At 41.3% G+C, this 27,045-nt stretch overlaps 1 protein-coding gene across 2 annotated transcripts; it reads left to right on the plus strand.

Annotated features, from left to right (window-relative positions):
- Window positions 1–7: 7 nt before the first annotated feature.
- SMAD4 (SMAD family member 4) lies at window positions 8–26,564 on the plus strand. Of its 2 annotated transcripts, none has more exons than XM_033164830.1 (12): window positions 8–248; window positions 12,888–13,209; window positions 13,503–13,677; window positions 15,234–15,263; window positions 16,896–17,111; window positions 19,838–19,957; window positions 20,084–20,197; window positions 20,802–20,852; window positions 21,238–21,415; window positions 21,792–21,960; window positions 24,060–24,198; window positions 25,321–26,564. In XM_033164830.1, the coding sequence occupies exons 2-12, from the start codon at window positions 12,961–12,963 to the stop codon at window positions 25,530–25,532; spliced, it is 1,653 nt and encodes a 550-aa protein (XP_033020721.1). In that variant the 5' UTR covers window positions 8–248; window positions 12,888–12,960; the 3' UTR covers window positions 25,533–26,564. The 2 variants fall into 2 exon arrangements, with proteins under 2 accessions (XP_033020721.1, XP_033020720.1); XM_033164829.1 differs by having other exon boundaries at window positions 9–248; window positions 21,232–21,415.
- Window positions 26,565–27,045: the final 481 nt, after the last annotated feature.

A 27,045-nucleotide genomic window follows, 5' to 3' on the forward strand; every position in this document is an offset into this window, starting at 1 on the left:
CCCCCCGTCTGCGCGCGCGTGCGCAGAGCGAGAGGCCGCGGCGCCCCTCAGGAAGCCTCCCCCCTCCCGGCTCGTCTCCCTCAGGGCCGCTGAGGAGGCGGGAAGGCGATCGCGAGGGGCGGCCGAAGAGGTGGGTTAGGGGCGCCCAGGAAGGCCCCTCACCGGCGGGCAGGCGGGCAGGCCGCGGCGGCGCCTCTGCTGCTGCTGCTGCTGCTGCCGCCCGACACGGGGTCCCGGCCGAGGCCCAGGTAACGCCCCCTCAGCCCCTTCTTCTTTTCTCCTCTCCGCCGCTCGGGCTTTTGTTTTGCTTGCTCGCTTTATTTACTACTACTCGGCCTTGAAGCTCCTGCCTGAGTTAAGAGGCGAGTAGTAGTAATCTATCTGTGTGTATAAACATTGCGAAGCTGTGATTGTAATAAATCTGCCGGGAGCAGAGAAGGAGAGACAATGGGAGTCGGGAAGGTCTGTTTTCCCTAACCCCCCCCCCCGGGACCCCCTTTACAAAAGGAAACTGTGCACGTTTACTCACTTCAGTTACTCCCGAGTAACTCCTGCCTGGGATGGGATTGAAGCCCGAGCAGTGGCTCTGGGCTGGGAGGGGGGCCTCTCTGTGGAAGCCCCCTGCAAATCCGCTTCGAGACTTCATTATTGTATATATATATATTGCCCCCTTGCGCGGCGTAAGAGTTCCAGTAGTGTTTCTTTCATCTGTTGCTCTTGCAGCGGAAGGCGAACCCCCCCCCCCAAATGATACCCTTTAAAGGCTTAACGGGACTAGTTGGTGGAATCGTGAAGTTTCGGGGGTGGTGTTCCTCCCGAAGGTCGTCTAGTCCAACCCCCTGCAATGGCATGAGTGGTTTTTGTTTTTTGCTTGTTTGCAACGGAGTGAGAACACTTGCCACAGTAAACCTGCAAGTTTTTTAAAGTACAGTATTGTAAAGCTTATGGTGACACCGTTGTGGCGAAAAGAACAAAGAGCTTAGTGGCACTGTAAAAACCTAAAAGAGATTTATTGTTTGCATGAGCATTTATGGAATACCGCCTGCATCATCGGATGCAGGGAAGAAAAACTGTTGCCACCTTACATCTGCTAAATCTCTCATGGGCCACAAGGCTGCTGTTTTTGAATTATTGCGGTTAACAGTCCTGTGGCACCTTGGAGACTAGCAGTCTTATTGTGATGAGTTCTGCATCTGATGAAGCAGGCTCTAGTCGTGAAAGCTCATGCCATTTTTATTAAAAAAAACAAACAAACAAACCCACCAGTTAGCCTTTAGTAGTAACCATAGTAATGAAGTGCCTTCTGCAATATGAGACAGTTATGTCTGTGGGTATTATAAAATGCATGGATACCTCTGTTAATTTTCATTTAAAGAATGAATTCTGAAAACTAAATTTAATAATTAGCTGTAATGCTTCATATGCTTCTGTGGGTTGCTATATACCGGTACCTCTACAGTAAGTTAATGAAGAAGTTGGCTATAACCTGTAGATATTCATGCTGCATTAAAACTTGATCTGAAAAGTTGCTCCTGAATGTCATGTTTAAAAATTCTGTTATTATGTCTTTCTGGATAATAGCCCCCATCCATATTTAAAATATGGAAGGAGATTACACACCCACAAGAGGTGAATTGGTGGGACGAGAGAGAGAGAGAGAGAAGCTTTGTAAAGCATGCTGTGATTTGCCTGAAAAAAAGTGATCTGGAAGTGAATAATACTGGCTGAATCAGTGGTAGTAAGTGGGAAGCATTTTGTACAATCAATATAAGAAGCTTGTCTTTGTCATACAAGATAAAAAATAAAAAAAATTCCTTCCAGTAGCACCTTGCTAGTGGAAAGATATTTTTTTAATTATTTTGTTTTGACTATGGCTGACCAACACGGCTACCTACCTGTAACTTTGTCATACAAGGATTGTGAAGTACTGAAATACAAGGTTATAGAAGCTATTCAGTTCTTTAGTAAGTGTCGGAAGAAGTTCTTTATGTTTCTTCACATGGTTATTAAAACACAAAGCCTGGTGTAAAAGTACTGTAGAAATGTGAGTCAGTGTTGGAGCTAGGTTCCAAATCTAGATTTAGCCTTGGGGGTATTGCTAGCTATTGCCTTTCAGCCTCAGTTTGTGAAAAGAAGGGTGGGTTATCTATTGACTTTAATCTTGGTAGCTCAGAGTTGTGTGCAAAAGAACTTCCCCAATGCACTGTGTTAAAACTAATCTTGCCTCATTGCATTGCTCAGAGGTATATAAACCACTGAGTTGTTTTATTACAATCAAGCGCTGTATACATTTTGTTAAGTAAATAAAAAATACTGCATAGTTAAAGTGCTCTATTATAAATGGCAACGAACTTATAATAGCTAACAAGATGTTTTTCCATCACATATTAAGTAGGAATGGATTTGCTGCAAATATTTATTCTACTGTTCATCTGTCAAGTAGGGATGCATGTCATCCATCCCATGCAATCACACACATTTTATCCTCTTTTTACCATCATTAATGTGGATTAAGAACATAAGAGCCTCCTGGATAAGGCTGGTCTCACAGTAGCCAACTCGATGCCTGTGGAAATCCACATGCAGGACCCCAGCACAAGAGCACTGAAGTTTCCAGCAACTTATATTCATAAGCATTACTGTCTCCTGCCATGAAGGTAGAGCATCGTCATCATGGCTAGTAGCCCTTGATAGTCTTATCACCCATGAATTTGTCTAATCCTCTTCTAAAGCCATGCAAGTTGGTGGCCATTGCTGCCTTCTGTGAGAACAAGTTCCATATGGACTGCATGACATGCTGATGCCACTTACGTTGGTGGAATGGGAAAAATCTATATGTAAAATAAGCTTAAACTCAGAAGCACAAAAAAAATATCACTGAGATAGATAGCAAGGATTAGAGCGAATGTGTTGAACATGTGTCATGATTAGTGTGTAGCCTTGGGTGCTGGCAGGTGTTGGAAGGGAGTGGGTTTGAAGTAATGTGGGATGATAACACATCCTTGAACAAGTCCAGCAAACAGGAGTTGAATAAAGCTATGAGCATTTTATGAGCAGACAGTATTCTGGGAATGAAGGCCAACTTCAGGCAACCAGGCATTGGAAAAGGTTAGATACTGTGACTGCCATTGAAAGGGTTGATGGTGTGGTGGTAGCATTCAGTGGGTGATAGAGCTGGATGGCTATTTCCAATAGACTTGGTGGCAGGGCTGGGTGATCTGTCGCTCTTCAAATGTTTTGTACCAGCGTTCCCATTATTTCTGACCATTAGCCACACTGACTAGGACTGATGGGAGTTCAGAGTTCAACAACATCTAGAGGGCCAGAGGCTAGCACCCATGCTTTATGGATACATTCTCTTTAGATAGCTTTCCCCACCACAATTAATGCACCAAGGATTGTTTTCATTGACATTAAAAAACTGATCAGTTGCTTGTATGCATCATTGACTGTGAGTCCACCAGCCTGTTAGGAGTGGGCTAAGTCAAGCTGTCTGAGTCAAATGATGATTTTCATTAGAAGCAAAAACTACTATCCAGTCTGAATAGGATGATCCCATTTCCTAGATATCAGAGAATATGGAAATCTTGTAGGCATCTTTCTTTTTGTCTGTGATTAGATTCCCTTGCTATAGCTACACTTAAGCAAATTATCCTAACTGTTAAGTTAATTCTGTACACTTTTAGCTACCCTTACCTTGCTGTTTTCTTTCAGATGATAAGGTGATCTTCCATTCAGTTGTGAATGGCTTTTTACTGGGACAAAACATTTGAGAGTGTTTCCAGTAAATTACAGCACTCTTTGACTCCTGACAATCCCTCCTCCCCCCAATCCTGCAATTACATCTTTTATTTTCTTTGTATTGTTAATGGATAGGATGTTCTGGTTAGTAACAGTATATAACATTTTAGTGTACTCATTTAATGTCATCTGAGTATTAGGGACACCTCTGACATTATAATCTCAATTCCTTTATAGAAACTTATTTATTTTCTCTTATTCCAAGCACTTTGCATGCTGCAAGCACTCTCGCTGCTCTCCAGCTCTGTTCTTCCATTCCCCCCCCCCCGCATTATGTGGGATTTCTCACGTTCTTAAACAGTGTCTTATTGCTAGCCAGAGTTAAGTGATTCCTTTTGATTATTCAAAGCTTATTTTGGTTTATTTGTTTGTTTTTGCTTCTGACAGAAGTATCCATTTATATGTCTTAAGTCTTTGCTGTCCATTATCTCATTATTTATGTTGCTGTGTTGAAATCTTTATCATAAGTTTTACTGTTTGTATATACGCCCCATTCATTATTCTTTTGTTTTGATGCTAAACCATGCTATCACACAATGTAATTTGATGCTACTTTTTAATCAACCCAGAGCTGTTGACCCATGGCTAAACATAGATTGTTATTTATTTGGTTTTTTCCCCTTTACTGTATTGTTATTAACATGGATTTCCCCTTGATAATCAAATTCATATTTTGAATTTCCATTATGCCATCAGGAAATCAAATGTGCATACAGAACAGCATCACATAGTAGACCCGAGTTCCCATTTAATTAACAGTTAGGTTTTACAGAATATAAAAATTAGCTTTTAAATCTATGAGTTTTGAGATTTTTTCAGTTTATGAATTCACTTTCTGGGACTGGTGTGCCTTCAGACATTAAGATACTTGTCTTAGTAATGATCATTGATGTAAGCGTTCTTGCACACACTGAAGGTCACCCTAACCTCACACAATCATCATAAATCCCAGCAGCATTCAAGGTCCTCCCAGATAACCCACCTACCTTTAGACTCTAAAGTTTAGATGGAAGGGGGCTGGCTACATGGAACAGAACCTTCTCAGTAGTTTCCACCTTACTGTAGGATGTGCTGTCATGATATCCACTTCTCTCTGAGCTTTCATATGATGGTTGTGGCTTCTTTGGCAAGCTTTTTTTTTACTGTATGCTACTTTTAGCTAATTATGTAAAAAAAATTTGAGAGTATTGTGTGGCTGTAAAGTGAGATGTAACTTCTTGATTTTTTAAATAAAAATGTCACAGATTTTTAACAAGGATAAAAGCCACATAACTTCTGGAGTGAATAAAAAGATCAAATGGAGTTGGGTGCTTAGTTGATGGTTGCAGTGTTTGGCACAGATAGACAAATGCTGCAGTCATATTTTCATGATCCTTTTATACAACCACATGAAGCATTTTTTGAAAAACAAATTCTTGCTACTTAAAGGTAACAAATTTTAATTGGTGACAAGAAGAGGAGGTCTTTTGAGGTAGAAAGGGGACCGTGAGAGGCACACCTACCGTAAGTCTACTTCTTGTAGAATGCGTTTCATTGAAGCAGATTTACATCAGTCAATGAATAATCTAAATGAGCCTTCCCCAGTCTGGTGCCGCCCACATATTTTGGACCACTGAATTGAGGATTATTACTGTTATTTTCATTTCTATCAGTCATTTTCCTCCAAAAGAGACCAGGGCAGGAAACAACAAAATTGTGAAAACAATATGAACATTTCAAAAAACATTGGCAATGGTTCTATTAGTCATGTGGGCATCTCAGCTACATGAAAAAAACCCCTCACATATTTCCAATTTACAAGCACTGGGTTTGTTGGAGAGGTGACCTGTCAAGCGGCTATTTACAAGCTTGGATTAGTTTGTACATTTGTATAGAATATTCCTGTTTGACTTAGCTTCTATTTCTTCAGTTTTGTATGTTCTAGAAGCTCCTGATTTTTATTTTTTTGTGCTGTCACCATTTTTATTGTGGGGTTTGTTTGTTTTTTTGCATTGTTGGCTGCCTTCAACTGTAAATAGGTGCAATATAAATTCTTCAATAAATACATTTTGTTATGTTTATTTACCTAGGTTTACAGAGGTTGTTAACTTGTAAAACTAGCTTTTTTGTTTATTTGACCGTGGTCAATATCAGATTAGGCTACAATCCCAACTACCGGTACATATGCTCAGAAGTAACATCCCATTGAATTCAGTGGAGTTTACTCCTAGGTAATTGGGTTTGGATTGCAGTCTTAGTCACTCTGTTGTGGGTGCCTTTGAGAGGAAGGAGGATGTATAATAATGATTATATTTCTTTGAGAATTGATCACTTTATATGCCAACTATGGGCTTATCTACACTTACCTTTCCTCTGCTCTTTCCAGGCACAATTTGTGATTTAAAGCTTTATCTCTGAGCCTTTTTTTATTCTTCTCCAGAGCTTTCCCCACAAAATCCTACTCTTTAAAGCTCAATAAGAGCAAGCATCAGTCGGTGCGACTGAAAAGAGTGGGTTTTTGTGGGGAAAGCTTGTGGGGGGCGGAACCATTCTGCTTTTGACATGGAGCATTATACCTCTGCCTAGAAACAGCGGGAGAAAAGGGAAGTGTGGATAAGCCCCATTACAGTCCAGTCATGTATAGATAGAGATAAATTTGGAAGGAAGCTCTGTTGAGTTTAATGGAATTTACTTCCAGGTAAGTGTGCATCTGCAGATAAACCTGAGAATTAAACGTGTCAGAAAGAGTTAAATGTGAGTGTGCATGTGTGCACACAAATAAAAAACAGGTAGATTAAAAAAAAGACTAAGCAAGCAAGCTTAAATATCAGGAATTCCTGCGCTGCTCTCCTATCATATTGTATTTTCAATATTAATAAAGCATATTTCACCCAGGTCAGTAAAAGGAAATGTATAAATATATGATGTTGCAGGATGAGGTAGTTATGCACCACTAGGTTAAAATTGGGGGGTTGTATCCAATGTTAGTCCTGTTCAGAGTTGATCCATTGAAAAGGCCTGACGAACTTAGTCCATTAAGTTTAATGGGTGCTAATTGCTTTCCTTTGATTGACTGGCAAGGGAATATATCCCCCCCCCCCCCGGAATAAAAATTAAGAACCTATTTTTATTTGCTGAGAAGGCGGTGGCGGTTGCTGCTGCTCTCAAAAACTAGATTAAAACTTCAGTAGCCTCTTGTTGATTCAAGTGCTTGAATGGTTCCATTAGACCAGTGGCGTGATGATCTTAAAAGCATTATTGCTCCGCACAGTTGCTGAATGATTCACCCCTAGCCTTGAAATTTGCTGTAGCTGGTGTCACTGATTGTGATTATTGAATTTGTGCCACGTTTTCAGCAGTTAAGTATCACAGCTGTGTACTAGATTATTGGTCTAGAAATGAGTTGAGGTCACAGCTTTGGTACATTAGATGGTTTAATGCATATCTTTTGAGATATGTATTTATTGTTTTACCTTATATTTCAGTAGCAGCACCACTCTAGTGTTGAATATTTTGGCTCTTAACATCCTTATTATTTTATCCAGAAAATCTTTGCACACAAAAGACAGAAGATGCCAATTCTAGGAATATGTTTTAAAACAGTCTATTTAGCATCATCTATGGGGGAATTAGGACACGGGTGGTGCTGTGGTCTAAACCACTGAGCCTAGGGCATGGTGATCGGAAGGTCGGTGGTTCGAATCCCCGCGACGGGGTGAGCTCCTGTTGCTCGGTCCCAGCTCCTGCCAACCTAGCAGTTCGAAAGCACATCAAAGTGCAAGTAGATAAATAGGTACCACTCCAGCGGGAAGGTAAACAGCATTTCCGTGCGCTACTCTGGTTTCACCAGAAGCGGCTTAATCATGCTGGCCACACGACCCGGAAAAACTGTCTGCGGACAAACATCGGCTCCCTCGGCCAGTAGTGCGAGATGAGCTCCACAACTAATTTCTGGAAATTTTGAAGCTCAGAAAAAAACGGAATTTTCGGGAAAATTGAAAAAAATACTGCATTAGCACTTCTTTTTTCTTTTCCAGATTGAAAGTCATTCTGTTTCTTTAGAAACATAAAATGTAACTATAGACAATTTTAATGGGCATAAAATTATCACAACTAGCATATTAAAAATATAGTTATCCAAACAATTATTACAAACAGAATTTACTTTTAAAAGAATATTTATTTGTATTTGTAACAAATGGAGCAACAATCTCCTGAACTGTTTACTAGTTTATGTGGAACAAAAAAAAACTCCACAAAACAATTTTTAAAAATCTAGAAGTAACAATTATTCATATTTCGTCTCTACAGTATTTAAAAAAAACATTCTCATAAAAAGAACTGAAGTAGGAAGTGGGACTAAGTTTCAATGAATGGGCATGAAATTTAATCAGAATCATTTTCTGAGATGTAATTAACTATATACTTTCAGGCCCTTTTTGTTGCTCTATATTTTCTTCCAGTGCTTTGAGGCCTAATGAAGAGGAACAAAACCAATGCATACCACACACATGCAAAAACAAAACTGAAACCTTTTTCTTTTCTGGTGACAACAGCACCTCCTAAAGGAAGAAATGTATCTTGTTCTTGCATTGGAGAGTTCAGTTTGTAACCTAGGACTTGCTTGTCCTCACAGAAATTAGAATAATCTGATCCCATACATATTTTTTAGAAATGATTTATAAAATATTTGAAACCCTTATCTTAAAATATTTTATTCATCATGTTAAAATAAAACATGCCATAATCTATTTTTTATTTTTCCAATTTTTCCAATTCAGAAAAAAACAACAAATAAGGCTTCAGGAAAAAAAACCAGTCCCCCCCCCCCGAATTTTTTCGGGTTTTTTCCAGGCCTTCACATCTCTATCCGCAACCCCAGAGTCGTTTGCGACTGGACTTAACTGTCAGGGGTCATTTCCCTTTTTTATGGGGGAGTTGGGTATGTTTAACCTGGAAAAGAGGAGACCGAAATATGATAGCGATCTTCAAATACAGTGGTACCTCGGGTTAAGAACTTAATTCGTTCTGGAGGTCTGTTCTTAACCTGAAACTGTTCTTAACCTGAGGTACCACTTTAGCTAATGGGGCCTACCGCTGCCGCCACAGCGCCGCGGCATGATTTCTGTTCTCATCCTGAAGCAAAGTTCTTAACCCGAGGTACTATTTCTGGGTTAGCGCTGCGGAGTCTGTAACCTGAAGCATCTGTAACCCGAGGTACCACTAGTTACGAACTTAATTCGTTCCCAAGGTCCGTTCTTAAACTGAAACTGTTCTTAACTAGAGGCGTGCTTTCGCTAATGGGGCTTGTTGCTGCTGCTGCACCGCCGTCACACGATTTCCATTCTCATCCTGGGGCAAAGTTCTCAACCCAAGGTAACTCTTCCAGGTTAGCGGAGTTTGTAACCTGAAGCGTTTGTAACCCGAGGTGTTTGTAACTCAAGGTACGACTGTATAAAATATTTCACATACATGTGGGTGTATTTTTGCTTCTCTAAACCACATGTGTCTGCCTGGGCAGAAGAAATACTGTGTATATCAGGCAAAGGCAAACTCGGCCCTCCAGATGTTTTGGGACTACAACTCCCATCATCCCTAGCTAACAGGACCAGTGGTCAGGGATGATGGGAATTGTAGTCTCAAAACATCTGGAGGGCTGAGTTTGCCTATGCCTGGTGTACATGATTAGAAAGAGGAAGAGTTAATGGCCTGGTTCTGGTCTTTATGAATCACATAGGGCAGCAGTGAGGAAACTGGTGCAGTTCCCATGTTGTACTTTCACTCCCATCAGCCCCTGCTGTCTTGGGCAGTGCTAAGAGGTACGGGAAACAATGAAACCCGGAGGGCCACAGTTGTACCCTAAGAAATATAGCCCAGAAAGCCAACTGAAGACTGGCTGAGTAAGTGTTGTGATAATGCATCCATCACATCAGTCCTCTTATAGTGATGATAAGCATGATTCCAACTCCCAAGACTAACAGTCAGGTCACTAAGCGATTCAGCAGGATGCCAATCAACATATTGGTCTGAGCTTCAGTTTGTCCATTTTGCATATTGAACCCGGGTCAGACTGTAGCTAGGAAGGGAAGAGGAGGAGCAAGGGTGGAGATCATTGTGCTGGGTAGGGTTGGTGGGAGATATGAGCCCAATGACATTTGGAGGGCCAACCCTGATGTAGGAGGAAAAGACTTGTGAATGTATCGGGTGCCTGAAGCAAGGAGGAAAACAAAGCAACCAACAGGAGAAGGGTGTTAAAGAGGGAAACATGTAGAGCAATGAGACCTGCAAACATGGAAGACAAGTTTGCACTTGTGTTGCCCCACCTTGCTACTTTCAAGTCTTATATTGCTCACAAATAGATGCAGTGGCAGCTTGAGGCCTCTAGCTATTCTTTATTAATGAAGTATATTATTAATTGGATGCCAGCCAGGGCTTGTGGAACAGATGTCACAGCAATCTAAGCTGAAGCACCTTGCATTTGGTGGCCACATCATGAGAAGCACTTTACATTTCCATGTTTCCGCTTGTGCCAAATGTATAATAATGGTTTTGTATCTGTCCTTATGAGGATGTGGGTGATAAGGAATTGGACCTGGTAGTGTAAGATTGATTAGGGTCTCTTGGCATGATGGATCCTGCCCATCCTTGATGAATCTGTCCCCACAAGACTACTGCACCCTTGCAATTAAGCATCAAGACTGAGGGGATGTGCATTTACTCACACATACCCGTCAACCCTGAGAGTAGATAATAGAGGTCCTTTGAGAAGAATAGGATACTGGAAGGACACCTGTAGATGGAGATTTTACATGCATGCTGTAGTTAAGCCATCTAGAATCACCACTAGCAGAGAACATTTTGCCTGTTGTCTTTTCTGTTGGAACTCTAATAATAATAATAATAATAATAATAATAATAATAATAATAATAATAATAATAATAAAGTGCACAGTTCTTCAACTTTGGGTTCCTAGCTCTGGACTCCAGCCCTGATAATTGCCAGGTAGTTTAGCCAATGATCAAGAGTGAAAGGAATTGTAGTCTAGCTGCATCTGGGGACCCAAAGTTCAAGAAGGTTGATGCAGGGGATTTTGGCTTTATGGATGTGCACCTTCTGAATCATGCGTGCCCCGGCACCACAAGGCAGCAAACGGCAGCAAATTAGGGCTATTCCATCAGTGACTGAGAGAAAAGCAAGCGGGTGGGATGTGTTAAGCTGAGAAACTAAAGCATTCAGCCCCAACCTGGGCTCTCCCGTTGTTGGACTGCAACTCTCCTTGTACATGACATTTGGCTTGCCAGCTGAGGTTGTTCATGGCTGTTCAGCAGCATCTAGAGGGAACCAGGAAGTGAAGGAATGAATTTCTAACTTTTAATTGACGCATCAGAACATCCTGTGATTTTTCACAGATCCCTGTTTATATTGTTTTCTTTGGCGTAAACACCAGCAAATAGAAGAGATGCTAAAGCAAGCTATGCAGTATCCGCAATGACATTTAAAGCATGCAAGGCATTATCTTTGCAATGCAGCTTACAAATGTTGTCTCTTAATTGTTCAAATACCCCTTTGGGACAGAAATATCCCGAGGAATGAAAAGAGGCAGCATGTTGCACCATAATAGCAATGTTAATTGGAAGAACTGCCATCTGCTTTGAATTCCTACGCCTCTGTTGAAAAGACATATTCCCATACCAAATCAGTGCATTGGTCAGCTCAAAGTGGCATTTTTGTGGGGACTACTTTAAGCCACACATGCATAAAATGTATTCTGATGATAGCTCTGTGATTCAACAGGACATTTGTGTGTTGCTAATGCTTTCTTGGAAGTGATTTTATAACTTCCTGGCTGCTCTGAATGTTAAATGTCAGTTTGTACAATAAGTCTTAATTGGAAAGAATTACAGCTACTCTGTTGACAGGGTATAGTGGATTGGATACAGACTAAATGCTCAGAGTAGACCCATTGAAATCAAAGGAACAAGTTATGACTAACTCAATTCTCATTTATTTCAGTGAGTCTGCTGTAAGTATGACTAAGTCTGGATGCAGCCCATTGTTGAGGCCATCCAGGACTTTCTGTTACCAGAGAGCGGAGTTGCACATGGACTTCCGCAAGGGGAAAGCCTATGTGCATAGGTTTCCATTAGAGATGGAATCCATCATGAAGCATGCCTAATATGTGAATACTGTGGAATAGAGTATGTAGGAGAAGCTGTATATCTTCAGGGGCAGAGCCAGGGGCATGGACTTGCACTCTGGTAATTGTGTGATGATACATGAAAATGCCTGTGTTATATTCTATTGCAAAAAGGGGTTAGTGTGTCCAGGAAACTTAAATATTGGTGCAGATGTGTATGTGTGTGGAATGCTTGGCACTTTTCCTTTGGACTGTTTCTCAAATCAGAATTGGCTTCCCCAGCTGCTTTCGTGTCTCTGTCTTTCCCCCTTTATAAAGAAAAGCAAAAATTGTGCATGAGGAAAACTTTGAACACTCCCTCTGCCCTGCTGCTTTGCCAGTTAGATTTGGACCCCCCCCCATCTCTGCTTTGGCATCGGTAAAGTATTAAAAAGCCAACATAATTTGGAAGACACTAAATGTATCCTCTGCTTTGATGTCTAGTGTGGCTCTTGAGAGCGGAACTAGACATTATAAAAATATGTGTGGTGATTACTGAAAATGATGGGCTCTTCCTCACCCCCTCACTCAATTTCTTACTGATACTAATTTTAAAAATGAGATAAACTTACATGCATGATTGGCTCCTATCAATGCAGCAATCCTATTACAGTGGTTACTTTTTGAAAAACAAAGTGCATAAAGGGTTAAACCAGATAGATCTGCTGAGCTACATTTTTGGGGCAGGGAACAGAATAAAACATTGTCAAATATGTATAGATAGTTGTGGGATGGCTGTTACATAGCTGCAGAAGAACAGGAGTATGCTTACTTCCTGTTGAATAATCGTCTCGAAAAATAGCTTGAACGCACTCAAATATTGCACATGGAAAAAACATGTTGATTTCTCATAACACGATACTTCCTGGTGGCCCAGACAGTAAACATTTTGTGGCCATTCTTGTGATGTTTGTGCTCTATTCCTTCTAGGTGCATGTTGGAGACAGTTCTTGGTCCACTGACTGGCAAGATTATTTGGTCTTGGAAGTAAAAGCTGTACCAAATGGACAATATGTCTATTACTAACACACCAACAAGTAATGATGCTTGTCTGAGCATTGTTCACAGTTTGATGTGCCATCGACAAGGAGGGGAGAGTGAAACATTTGCAAAGCGAGCAATCGAAAGCTTAGTAAAGAAACTGAAGGAGAAAAAAGATGAATTGGATTCTTTGATTACAGCCATAACTACAAATGGAGCTCATCCTAGCAAGTGTGTTACAATTCAGAGAACATTGGATGGAAGACTTCAGGTTGGTAGAAGCACATATGATACGTTAATGTCCTTACTCAGTGCACCAAGGTATGGGACATTTTGTAGCAGGGAGTGTAGTGGTACGAGAGCATAATTTGCTTTGTGTCATGGAAATCAATTTGGGGTTTATAAATGGGGTTGGTTCCTTGTGGTGGTATTCACAGGGTATAAAGTGTTGTGTTGCTACCGCTTAGTGACATTTGATTCTGATCCTTGTCATCCTTTGTGATTTTGTGGAGGACACTCTTTTCTATTCTCATTTGAAATTTTCATGATCTTCAATCTTTGTAGGTGGCTGGTCGTAAGGGTTTTCCTCATGTAATTTATGCACGGCTATGGAGGTGGCCTGATCTTCACAAAAACGAACTCAAACATGTCAAATATTGTCAGTATGCTTTTGACTTGAAGTGTGATAGTGTCTGCGTGAATCCATATCATTATGAGCGTGTTGTATCACCCGGCATTGGTAAGTATGTTCATACTGTATGTGGAGTTGCATTTCATTAATGTTTCATTAGGTTGAGTATTGCAGGTTCTTCATTCACCCGGCTCTCCTGTGCTTTTTCATGATACCTCATGTAGCCAGTTGATCATAGATTATATTGCAAAGCACCCTTGGGGCTGGACAAGGGCCCATCCCTCCAAAACCCAGTTGCATGTATTTATTTGCTTTTTGTAAGGGATGAAGGAATATACAGTTTTTTAGTCTATAGGTAAGCTGCTGCTTACCATGAATGCACCATGAATGCTGTGCTGGTAGAAGCAAGGTTGCAGCCCTCAGGTGCTCTGATCTTCACCTCTGTCACTTAAGCCAGGAGTTCTTTCTTTGTGCCTTTCCCTCAAAACAAAGTAACTTCAGCGCTTGGGGAGATCTGCTTGGGAGAACAGGCTTTCCTGACAGTGAAACAACCCAGACCTTTCCTTCCCACATCAGTGGGGATGCAGGCCAAATCTTACACCTGGGAGTGATGTTCTGTATTTCTCTGCTCTTAGGGAAATCAATAGGAGGAAAGGGTACAACAGCTGTGGGGTTAACATGAGTAGATAGTTCCTGCCTCTCTTTGGACAGGGTTATTTGAAATACCATATCACAGAGCAGTTGTCTTCACCATTTTCTGACCAGAGACCCAACCTAACATTCATCTGGTGACCCATATATGGATGGCCATATATTTGTATGGTGGTAGTCCAGCCACCTTAGATTAGGCCATGACCTGGAAGTAGGTCCTATGCTACCAGTTGATGTCCAGTGCCATAGAGGACCTTGGGAATTCTTCTTTGGCTTCGGTTACTGTGGTATTCTGGCATTTTTTTGTCCAGCTGTGTTTTAAGTTCCTCTAAGATGGGTTGGATGTTTTAAGTTCCTCTAAGATGGGTTGGATGAGAGTCTAAACACCAAAGGGGGGTGTCTTTCATGGTGGAGAGGAAGGGTTGGTTCCTTGTCCAGGTTTGGGGATCTGTTAGGGTTTTTATTATTATTATTAAAGCTACCACACTGACTGAGCAGGGAAGACCTTAATCATGTAATTTATTCATTAAATTCCCTTTATGAATTGCTTTCCATAGAAATCTCAAAATGATTTCACATGAAAAGCATCAGCTATAACAACAATTACACAATTTCCTATCTAAAAGCAATTATAACAATTCAAAAAAAAGGAAAACATTATAATGGAAAACATTATCATATATAAAAACAACTAAAACCTTTCCATGTTTAGAAACATTCCACATTTAACTCCAGTATTGGTGGTAGAGGGAAGTGAACAGGTAAGGAGACAGCTTTCCAGTTTGGTATAAAAGTTGTGATAGAAAGTTTTTTTAATGAGTATTTTAAGAGTAAAATTTCACTTCTCCAGTTTTCCACAAACATTGAAGGAATGTTTAATTGTGCTTCACTGACATAACAGTATGCCTGCAGTTATTTACCCACCTGTTTATAGGCTTTATAGATAGTAAAATATTAGTTTATTGGTATTTAAAACTGAATTAGTGACTTTATATGTTATTTTCTCTTTAAAGATCTTTCAGGATTGACACTGCAGAGTTCAGGTAAGGTATACGTGAAATCATATGAAGTATAAACAGCAATATCTCTTAAGGTGAATGCCTCTTCAATTTAAAGCATATGCAAAGCATTGCTAGGGAAATTACTTTGAGAATACTCAAGTTAACATCTTCCACTTGTGTATAGGCATGGTGCCGGGAAATAGTAAAATAATTTAATTCATACCTGGAAATGGAGGAAGAGAGATAGAGAATCCTTGTGGCTTGCTAGGAGACCCTCCCCAGAGTCCAAAGAGGACCGAGGACGAAAAGAAAGGTCCCCAGGGCTTTGTTTATGCTGCTCAGCCTCCCCACCTAACAGCTGATGTGCGGGGTAGTGCAGCAGTAGCTGCCACTTTCCTGCACTGCCTGCAGCCAGTCCCAGAGCTTCAATTCCAGTTGTGGATATTTTGGGTACAATATTTTTGATTTTTGGATCAAGCACGTCAGAGAGGGCATTTAAAGGGTGTTTAGAGGGTGTTCCCCATTTACGCAATTTTCACTTATGCGCAGGGGGCTCTGGAAGGTAACCCTTGTGTAAGTGGGGAGTTGCCTGTACTATGGGTCACACAAACATGTACAAACATGAGGGTAGAGAGAAAAGGGTTCTTAGGCTGGGGTCTACTGACATTTTACACCAATGATTTCAGTGCTACTGGATGTAGCTAACTAAATTAAATCAACTAAAGTTAATTTAGCAATCATAATAAGATATTGCATGTATCTAAAATGTTAAAATTCTACTTATATTTGTTCCATGTGTTCACTAACAGAAGATGATTAGGTGGGATATCTTCAACTCTTTTTCTGTGCAAAGTGTTGAAAACAAGCTCAGGAATTGTTGATGGTTTCTGCTGGGGAAGTGAAAATACCCCCCCCCCCAAAAAATGTGTAGGAAGTATGATCTGTGTTGTTTTGATTTTCTAAAGCAGTTGAAATTTTTAGGGGTTCCAAGCAGGCCCCAGAGATTTCTGATTTAATCCCTAGAGCACAAATGTGGGATGGATCGAAGGGATTAGGAGGCCCAACAAAATGGAGTGGAATAGGCATAGACAAGGCAAATAGGCTTTGATTTGAAAAGGATGTGAATTGCTTTGTTTGCTCACCTTTCCAAAACTACATACATAAAGCATAATACCAGTTCTGAATTTTAAGAGTTTTGGCCCCTAAAACGTTTTTGTTTAGAGAAGCCAACCCAGATACGTAGAATGCTGATGAGTGTTTTTGGTTTCTTGCTGGTCTTAATTGTTGAATGTTTCAAATAGTCACTTTTAAATACAATTTTATTGTTTTACTCGTTTGGTACACTGCTTTGAGGTTTTCTTTTACAGTCAAGTAGTGTATACATTTTATGAAATAAATAATTGGAGGGGGGGATACATCCCTAAAGGGGTTGCCTGTCCAACCTTATTTTGAATATCTCACCAAGCAGCTTACTTTATTACAGATCTGCCCTTATAGTTAGAAGACTTTCCCCAATTCACTTATCCTAAGTTTCTCTCCTTGTATTTTAAAACAGTATCTTCTCTTTCTAATCTGTGGATAATGTCAACAATTGATGTCCTTTCTGAGATTTTTTTTTAAGTGTATTCTTTCCCTTAATAATTTCTTGTAACTTAACCTTTTATCTTATCACAGCACCCTCAAGCATGTTGGTGAAAGATGAATATGTTCATGAATTTGAGGGGCAGACATCGCTGTCAACTGCTGAAGGCCATTCAGTTCAGACTATCCAACATCCGCCTAGTAACAGGGCATCTACTGAAACCTACAGCACCCCAGCCATGTTAGCTCCTTCAGAGTCTAGCACTACCAGCACCACCAACTTTCCCAACATTCCTGTCGCTTCCACAAGTAAGATAACTCTGTTTATTTTAAATATTACAAAACTTGTTTCAACTTCTTTAAAACTTGGCAAAATTAACTCCTATCACAAACTGGCGAGATTACAAATTAGAATCCTAATGTGGTTCAAAAAGCAACGCAAACCTTGATCTGCCGTATTGGAGGGGGTTTGGATGAGGTGGTGGTGCTCCTCCACCTGGCAGTGCTGGCACAGGAGCTTTTCCACTGGAGAACACCCCACGGCACCCGCCCAAATGGAAGCTACTTCCAGTGTTCTCCCTGCTGGTTGTTGCCAGTGGAACACACCAAAATGGGACATTGAGGGGGGTGGAGCCGGCTGTGCTGCTGTCACATGATGGTGGCCCATTCTGGCCTCTTCACTGTGTTAGCATGGGGGCTAGTGTAGCATACAGACATTTCCCCCCTCTTCTCTCCTTGCTTCCCTTCCACTCTGGTCAGTGTGAACTGCAGGACTGTGGGTGCAATAATGGTTGCACCACTCCTGTTAAGCCCCACTGCTGCTGGTCAGGGGTTTGGAATGCAGCCACAGTCTCAAATGACCTTATATGTTTTCTCCTCTTCACATCCTTGATTGATATTTTGTTATATTTCATTATTGATTTTACTGCAATTTAATTAGTGGGAAAATTTGATATGCTTTGTAATTATATGACATATGCTTCTTAAGTAACCCTTAAGCTGAGTAGGAATGTAAGTCTCGAAAGCTGCTATCATTTGATTCCTGGTGTTGTGCAAATGATTGGATTGAAGAAGATAATTTAGGAGCAGTGGAAACATGGCAATACTTACACACACACACATACACATACACACACACACACGCTCACGCTCACAACTGTATAGATTGTGTGAGTGCAGATTTGTTTGTGCAAGTATGTGGACAACAGTTTAGCATTAGAAAACATTTTGAAATTCGGTTCTAGTTCTCATTGTAGAGAGAACTTGTGTATGCAGTTATCTGAAGTAAGTACAGAAGTCAGAAGACTTGAGAAATGCTTTAGTGACTTGATAGTGAAGAGTTAATGGAAGACCCCCGGGATATAAAGGTAAAGGGACCCCTGACCATTAGGTCTAGTCGTGTCCGACTCTGGGGTTGTGGCGCTCATCTCGCGTTACTGGCCAAGGGAGCTGGCGTACAGCTTCCGGGTCATGTGGCCAGCATGACACAGCCACTTCTGGCGAACCAGGGCAGCGCACGGAAACGCCGTTTACCTTCCCACCGAAGCTGGGACCGAGCAACAGGAGCTCACCCCATCGCGGGGATTCAAACCGCCAACCTTCTAATCAGCAAGACCTAGGCTCTGTAGTTTAACCCACAGCGCTACCCGCTGTGTTAAACCGCCCTATACCCGGGTTAAACTGGGTATAGGGCGGTATATAAATTCAATAATAATAATAGTAATAATAATAATAAATGCTTTGCAGTGGTCCTGTTTGCTCATCTGATTAATTTTACTCTGTGCATGCTGGATAACACTGTTCATGAAAGTATCTACTATTGAGTATCAACATGTGAAAGTTAATTCTTTATTCGTTTAAATAGTTTTCTTGAGTTTTCAAGAAGTTGGTAAATATGAAAGCAGAGGAAGTTATCTGTTCAATAAAGTATGTTAGTACAACTGCATTACAGGCAATGTCCAATTTACACGGGGGTTATGTTCCGGGGCCCCCTGCGTGTACCAGAAACCATGTTTATTGGGAGCATCACGGAGGGGCAGTGGGACTTGCACAGCCCCCACGCATCAGCTGAGCTGCTCAGCAAGCCCCGTTCTTCCTCTGCTCACATGAGCTGAGTGGCTCAGCTAAGTGCCGCTGCCTCTCTGGCTCTTGCACAGCTGACAAATGGGGTAGTGGCTGTTGTTGCGCTACCCTGCTCATCAGCTGTTAGGTGGGGAGGCCTTAGCAAAGCCCCACTGGGCCTCCAGCTCACGAGAAGACCCTCCCCAGAGCCCAAAGAGAACATGGTCCCCATATCCAAGTTCCACTTCTGAGATCCCGGCACCACATGTATGCAAGGTCATACACAAATAGAGCGAACGTAAATGGGGAGTTGCTTGTACATCATTGCACTTCACTTGTTCAGTAAACAAACAGACACAGAAGCACTATGACGAATAAACAAACTTATGTGAAAGTTAATACTAAGATTTTCAGGCTGTCATTAAAAACCTACCCAGAGGAAGAAAATAAGCCCATGCACCTCCAGGTATAGCTAAGAAAAAGGCTGTCAATGAGTGTCTTTTTTGTCATTAATCCATACACATGTAAATGAAAGAATAGGGAATCAAACAAGATCCACTGCATTACAGTTTGTTGGGGTGGGGAAAAGGTGTAGACCATACTTCTATCAGTCTTTAGCACTGATGTAGTTTGATCCACAGCCTTCTCTTACCTGGTATGCTAGAACTCTGTTTCCTGGCCCATTCACACACACTGCAGAGCACCAACAAGGAATCTCCTTGTGCTAGTTTGTCTCTTCCTACCTTACAGGTTTGGGGCATACAGAGCAGTTCCGTTTATAAGTTATTTGGCATTAAGCAGCTGTGTTAGTAATGAAACAAACATATTTTGTACCATGGCTTCCTGAAGGTGCCAAAATTAAAGAAGTAATTTTACAAAATAAAGGGCAAAGAAGCATAATTGTGATGCTACATTTGTCTAATGAAATGACAACTCACTTTAAGGCAGGTATTAACTGTTTGACATTTTGCCAGGTCAACCTCCCAGTATGCTGCCAGGTAGCCACAGTGATGGACTTTTGCAGATTGCTTCAGGGCCTCAGCCAGGGACGCAGCAGAATGGCTTTACAGCTCAGCCAGCTACTTACCACCACAGTAAGTGTTACTTATACCGTACATCAGTGTTTTAGGGCACTGCTAGTTTTTCAAATGTAATGGAGCGGGGAGGGGGTTTCCTAGGTAAAGCAAATTGGTCAGACTTTTCTACTCTGCGTTTTTAAGACAGTACAACAACTTGGACTGGGAGTCGAACTGCTGCCTACACACCTACCATCCCTCACCATCAGAATGGACATCTTCAACATCATCCGCCTATGCCCCATCCTGGACATTACTGTAAGCACCTTTTTATTACCGCATTGAGACTTTTTGTGCAGCATCTTGGTGGCTGCAGGAGAGGCAGTAATGGTGCAGTGGATCTGGACCAGAAAGATCTGACTTCAGATGTTTGCTCAGCTACAGAGGCCCTTGTCTGGTCTCGGGCAGGTCACTGTCTCTCACCCGAACCTACCACACACGAAAGGAAATGATATAGGAAGGGTGGGATATAAATGTAATGAAACAAAATAAGGAAAACTCCACACATGTTTCAGGTAGGCATGCTCATCTCTTATTCTTCTGTTTAAAAAAGCTGCAGGTGTTTGTACAAACAACACTTTGAACAATTGTTGGGGTACTATTCCACAAGTCGTTTCTGCCTTATACATTTGGGCATTCTCTATGTGTGTCTATAAAGGCTGAATTATCTGAGTTTATGTTTAAAATTTGCACTGCACACAATCACCCCCCCCCCCCCCGATTTCTACTGTCTGCCCTGTTTACTGTAACTAATAAATCCAAATATTTAGTGGTCATTGATTTTTCGAGGATGCAGGTACTTGTGAGGAGAGTAGACAAAGAATAAGCACCATGACTGTATTTATTTTGCTTTTTTTTTTAGGGCCAGTTCATAATGAACTTGCATTCCAGCCACCTATATCAAACCACCCTGGTAAGTGCATATAAAGAATGTTCAGTTGAATTGGTGTTCTTCTGTGAGCTAAGAATGTCAAATTGAAAGCAGCTTCATGCTCCCTTTAAAATCTCTTCTATCATTCATTTGATGTATGGGCAACCTTTAAAAAACCATATGTAAGCTTTTTTTAAAGAAACCTGAGAAACACATTACAGTTTTGAAAGCTTTAAGGCAAAATTGAATAAGCTCCCTATTTCTAGAGACACACAGTGGAGAGATTTAGCAAAAGCTTGAGCAACTATGTTCTAGAAGCTGATTCCCTGTGCTCCTTCTCTGCTGCTTGTTTGCCTGGTGCTCTGCATTAAGTTCTCTTCTCTTTCTCCCTCCTCCCTACTCCTGGGGGGGTAAAAATCAGCTCCAGAGTACTGGTGTTCAATTGCCTATTTTGAGATGGATGTCCAAGTTGGCGAAACATTTAAAGTACCTTCAAGCTGCCCAATTGTTACAGTTGATGGGTATGTGGACCCTTCAGGTGGAGACCGCTTTTGCCTTGGTCAGCTCTCCAACGTTCATAGAACAGAAGCCATTGAGAGAGCGAGGTATGTTTTGTTATTTCTGGAAAAGTAAGCAACCAAAATGAACAAGGGGCTAGAGCAAATCCATGGGGAAAGGTTGCAACATTTGGGGAGCTTTAGTTTAGAAAAAAGGCAGAGGGAAATTTCATGTAATGAAGTTAAATGTTGGAATATTCAAGACAGACAACAGTTGTTTTATGCAGTATTAAACATGGAATTGTCACTTTAAGGTACCACAAGACGCTTCATTGTTTTTGCTGTCAACAGATTAGCACTGCTGTCCTACTGGAAATTGATGTTTTTTAAGTATTCCTCCCCCTGAAGGAGCTGCCTACAAACTGAACTGATTTTCTACATAACTGTTTCCCCTTCTTGCATTGAGTGGTCTGGTCTTTTTCAGGTTGCATATAGGCAAAGGTGTGCAGCTGGAATGCAAAGGTGAAGGTGACGTGTGGGTTCGGTGCCTCAGTGATCATGCGGTCTTTGTTCAGAGTTACTACCTAGATCGGGAAGCAGGGCGTGCGCCAGGCGACGCAGTCCACAAAATTTATCCAAGTGCTTATATAAAGGTTTGTGTGAATCTGTTAGGTGGCAGTCAATATTTTCTAGAAGCCTTTCCTGAGTTGTTTTTTTTCTTTTTCTTTTTACTGTTAGCACAAACAATGTAATTGTGTTTGGCATTGCAAGTAGAAGGGAAACAAGTTTTTATTTTCTAAGAACAGCCTATAGCCAAAATAAGAATTAAAATATAAGCTTGTGAGGAGCAGTCTTGGGAACGGGTGGGAAGATGGAGACCATTCCTTTGAGGTTTGCTGCTGGGCTCACAGACATTGGATTCATTCATTTTCTCTGTAAGCCATGATGCCCATGATCAGATTTAAAACCCTCAATTAGGCTCGATGACTTCAAACATCAAAATTAATCGTTTTTTGCAAGTTGATTTTTGTGAGATGTAGACAGGTTGTCATTTTAATTCTAACTATAATGTGAGTTGTTTTAAGAACTCAATCCATGCTCATGCCAACATGTATTTGTGGCCTTTCTCAAACTTCATGAAATCAGGTTGAGCTCCCTTAATTTGTGGAAGGAAAATAGATCTGACCCACGTGTGGGTATTTAACTAAAGACTTGGCTGGGCGCCTAGATTCTAAACATAGGGCTTTGCACGCTCTCCGGTTAGCTAGCAGCACAGTGTGGAATATTGGTTGTTAAACCCTTTTGCATATCCCGTTTTGTCTACCATAAAATGCTTGCCCCTCTTTCTACCCTTCTTGCAATGAGCAGTCCACACACTGTTATGAATAAGTTTAAAATGTTTTAATTACTAAATCCAAAAGTGGTTCGTGTATTATTCCATGCAGCAGCAAGGAGAACACAGGTAGATTACTCTTGGGTGCAAAATACAGCATATAATTTCAAACATGCGGTCGGAACATTGACCAAGTTCAGGCACATCCATCCTGGTGGATTACATGGTGACGAGAGTTTGGGAAAGGAATAGAAACATCTTCCCTTGTGGAATAGAAGGAGTGTGACCTAGCTGAGACTAGGAACAGAACTCTGTGGTCTTAAATCCTTCTTGTGCTAACTAGTACTCGTGCATGCTTGTGTTGGGCTGCAGTTTCCCACATAATTTACTATAGATCCTAACTCTTTCCCCCAAATTCACTTCCACCCCCTTCAGCACTTTCCCCTTGGTTCGTTCTTCTCCTATACCCCCACCCTTAATGCTTCCTCCCCAGGGGCGGGTGTGTGTGTGCTTTAACTTTCCAACATGTCACTTCTCCAACATTCAGTAGCTTCAAACCATGTGGTGTAAGCATGTTTATGTTGTTGCCCAGCCATACATTATAATTCTCATGCGCACAAACAGTTTGGTCTGATTTGGCACCTAAGTTGCCCGTGTGCCTTTTCACAGAAGCCGGAGTTCTTGATTGAAGCTCACACGAAAATGGTACAAGGGCAAGAACTCAGGCCACAGAAGTAAAATAATACTGGATAGTAATTCAAATGATACAGTTGTTTCAAATAACCTCTTCTGTAGATGGATTTATTTATAGAAGTTTATATGTCAGATGAAGTATATACACCAGGACAGGGCCCTGTACACATTGACTCTAAGACTATCTGTTGAAGAAGAATTTTCGAAACAGGGCCTGTCCTGGTGTAGTATTATTGTCCAGTATTATTTTACTTCTGTGGCCTGAGTTCTTTCCTTTGTACCATTTTCAAAGAAGCCACCATCATTCAGTCTGGTCCACAGTCTTCTGTTCCTAAAGCATGTGGCAGGAACTTAACAAACAGTTGCCACTCTATGTAGTAGCAAGAATCCCTACACAGAAGACATTTATGTGGCTTCTTCTGCGTGATTCCTGGTGTCTGCCTTCGCAGTTCGCAGAGCCCTTGTTGTGTTTTCCACAGTGCATACAACCAGTGGCGTCAGAATCTTAGATGGAGATTCTTAGAAGGAGAACAGCAAAGGGAAGGAACAGTCAGCTTTATGTTCTAGAAATAAACTTAGCCAGACAAGTTTGTCCTAATTTTTTGAGTTACCTGCACTTTCTGCATTGTAAAAGCCTTAAGTGGAGGGAATTCCCAGTTGTTTTTATTTTGGTGGGTGTTCTTTCGAAGACTGATTCGTAATCTGTGCTGTTTCTTTTTTAATAAGGTGTTTGATTTGCGTCAGTGTCACCGTCAGATGCAACAGCAGGCTGCTACAGCACAGGCTGCAGCTGCTGCTCAAGCTGCTGCAGTTGCAGGAAATATTCCTGGGCCAGGATCTGTAGGAGGAATTGCTCCAGCCATCAGTAAGTGGCATATAAAAGTAAATCACCAGCTTTTCCCACCTCTCTGCTATTATTCACTTTTGAAATGATTTTGGCAGGGATAAATTAAATTTGATCATGCCAAACTGTGGTTTGAGCTTCCAAATGTGTAAGCAAACCATGAATTTTAGTTGTTCACTTGTTTCCTTTACTTCTTTTCTTCGTCACTCCCGTTTCCGGATGCAGTGACCTCTGGAGGCAGACAAATTAACAGCACTGCTGTTTGTCAGTTCAGACAAAACAAACTGTGGTTTGCGACCCTATTAAACCATAGCTTTGCACGATGTATGACTAGAGCTGTAGAATGTCTACCTTATTTTTCATCAGGGAATTTGTTTTGCCCCTTTTCAACATGACATGCCCCTATGGTGAGTTGACAGGAGTGCTGGGTGTGAAAGCATTTACAGAATTCCTTTCCCATGGGAATTCACAGGGTGCAGCAGTTTTTGATAAATGCTTGGGATATCATGAAGCAGGAAACTGGAGGCTGCAGTTCAGATGAGACAGCTATATCTCCTACTGCTTTTTAAATTTGGAAGATGGTTAAAAAAAGATCCCTGCAGGGCAGAAGCAGGGGTTGGTAAGCACCAGCTACCAAAATTGGACAAAAGAATCATGGATTCTGGGGGATAGTGTAAGTTTCTTCTGAAATGCTGCTGGAATGCTAGGCTCTGTTAAATTGAGCTTTGGCATCAGGATTTAGGCCTTGAGGATTATAATAGGACAGTAATAGCTGGTACACGTATGTTGCATATTTTCCTTAGCCATTTTGAGACTACAGTGGTACCTCGGGTTAAGTACTTAATTCGTTCCGGAGGTCCGTTCTTAACCTGAAGCACCACTTTAGCTTAATGGGACCTCTGTTCTTAAGCAGAGTTCTTAACCTGAAGCGTACTTAACCTGAGGTACCACTGTATTGGAAACTTGCTTCTCACCCAGCAAACAAATTTTAAATCTTTTCAGAAATCTGGGAAGTGTTTGGCGGCAAGCATTGTTGCTGTTAAAGCACCCAAGCCACTCAAAAGCTGGGTTGAGGCTGGCAAATTGCTTAACTGAAACCGAAAGCTAAGAAGGGTGTTTAATGTAGTCCCTGGCTCTTTTTAGGTTTGTCAGCCGCAGCTGGAATTGGCGTGGATGACCTTCGCCGCCTGTGCATCCTCAGGATGAGCTTTGTCAAAGGTTGGGGACCTGATTACCCGAGGCAGAGCATCAAGGAGACGCCATGTTGGATCGAAATCCACCTGCATCGGGCCCTGCAGCTCCTAGACGAAGTTCTTCATACCATGCCTATTGCAGACCCCCAGCCCCTAGACTGAGACCTTGCTGCTGTTCTTAGCTGTTATAGAGTGAGGATGGCGGATTGTAAAATACAATTTTATTAACCGGAAGATATATTTTGCTTCCGTTCTGCTTAATCTTTTAACCAGGTTTTAATGAGAAAATGTCTTTGCCACCTTGCTCTCAGCAGAAAAAAACAAAAAACCAGAACCTGCAGGAACTCTGAATAGTTTCACACCTTCGGGCTTATTCTGTAGTTGTGGGAAGCTGACGCCAAGCAGCAAAGTTTTGATTGTGGTCTTGGCGTGATCGCTGCTGTGCTTAAGCCTTGGAAATCTCACTTGGCTTTATTGAGGACAACCCCCCCCCCCCGCTCCATTCTCTTGGCAGCATGGGTTTTGGGGGGCTCCGTTTAAGCACTTACTCAGCCTGCCCCTTAGCTGGATCCACCCCAAATGAGCAAAATCATGTTGATTATTCTAAAGGGATGGTTTCTGGTGCTGCACTCTGCTACAGCACTGGGGCATGTCTCATAGTAAGGCTCTGTATGTGAAATATTTATGTACACATAATCATTTGAAACACACTAGAAACGGATGGGCTTCGAAGCTGGCACTAAATGTAAATGCAACATAAAATATTCAGCAAGGAGAACTGCCAGCTGAATTATGTAACCAGTGTGCAATGATACATATTTTCATTACTATTCCCAACTGATTTCCGCTACAGTAAAAACGCTGTAAAACCTGGACAGTTGAGATAGCATTAATATGTGTTTTACTGCACTTGGAGTGCCATCTCAAAACCTCGTAATCCTGTTGATGGTTGCATCGCCGAGAATCCAGATTTTATATTTTTTAACATTTCTACTCAGGGCAAGATGGCAAACTTGTTTTTATACCTCTTGGTTATTTTAAGCTCTTTATCCCATCAATGATTTTATCTATTTGCATTGACTTTGTATAGAGAATTTCAGGTAGAAGTTGCAAATGTATTGGCTGTATGACAGATGAAATATTATGCTTTCTCTAGTTAATAAAACTACTGGAAAAAAAGCTTCAGAACTCTGATAGAAATTTATCTACAATTTTCGTAAGTATTTTCCTACATTTTGAATCCTTTCATCTGGAGTCCTGGATAAAGTTTCTGCCTGAAAATTCTGCAGGAAGCAATGCAAGGATTTCTCTCCACTTTCCGGCTTGCTTTCAAACCCTGTGGTGTCAGCTGTCTTTCCCCTTTACATAGATCCAGTATTATAAGAACAAACGGTGGCAGGAATGGACACTGGCAGTTCCCATAGCTAGCAGGCATACAGAACAGTGAAGAGCACATTTGGCCTGCAGCATCTCTCCCCTATGGCCAGCCCAGCTCATCTGAGTCTCCTGCCTGTATTAGTCTCCCTTCTCAATTCAGCCAGACTTATTTTCTGCCTTGCCCTCCAGATTTCTATGAAACCAAAGGATTATAAAACTTTTGATCATCTGAAAAGGTGTCCTGATTAATCAGGCAACTTTTTAATTTTATTTTTAAAGACAATAATTTTCAGTAGAA

Source organism: Lacerta agilis, chromosome 11, assembly GCF_009819535.1.
Source record: "Lacerta agilis isolate rLacAgi1 chromosome 11, rLacAgi1.pri, whole genome shotgun sequence".
Lineage (NCBI taxonomy): Eukaryota > Metazoa > Chordata > Lepidosauria > Squamata > Lacertidae > Lacerta > Lacerta agilis.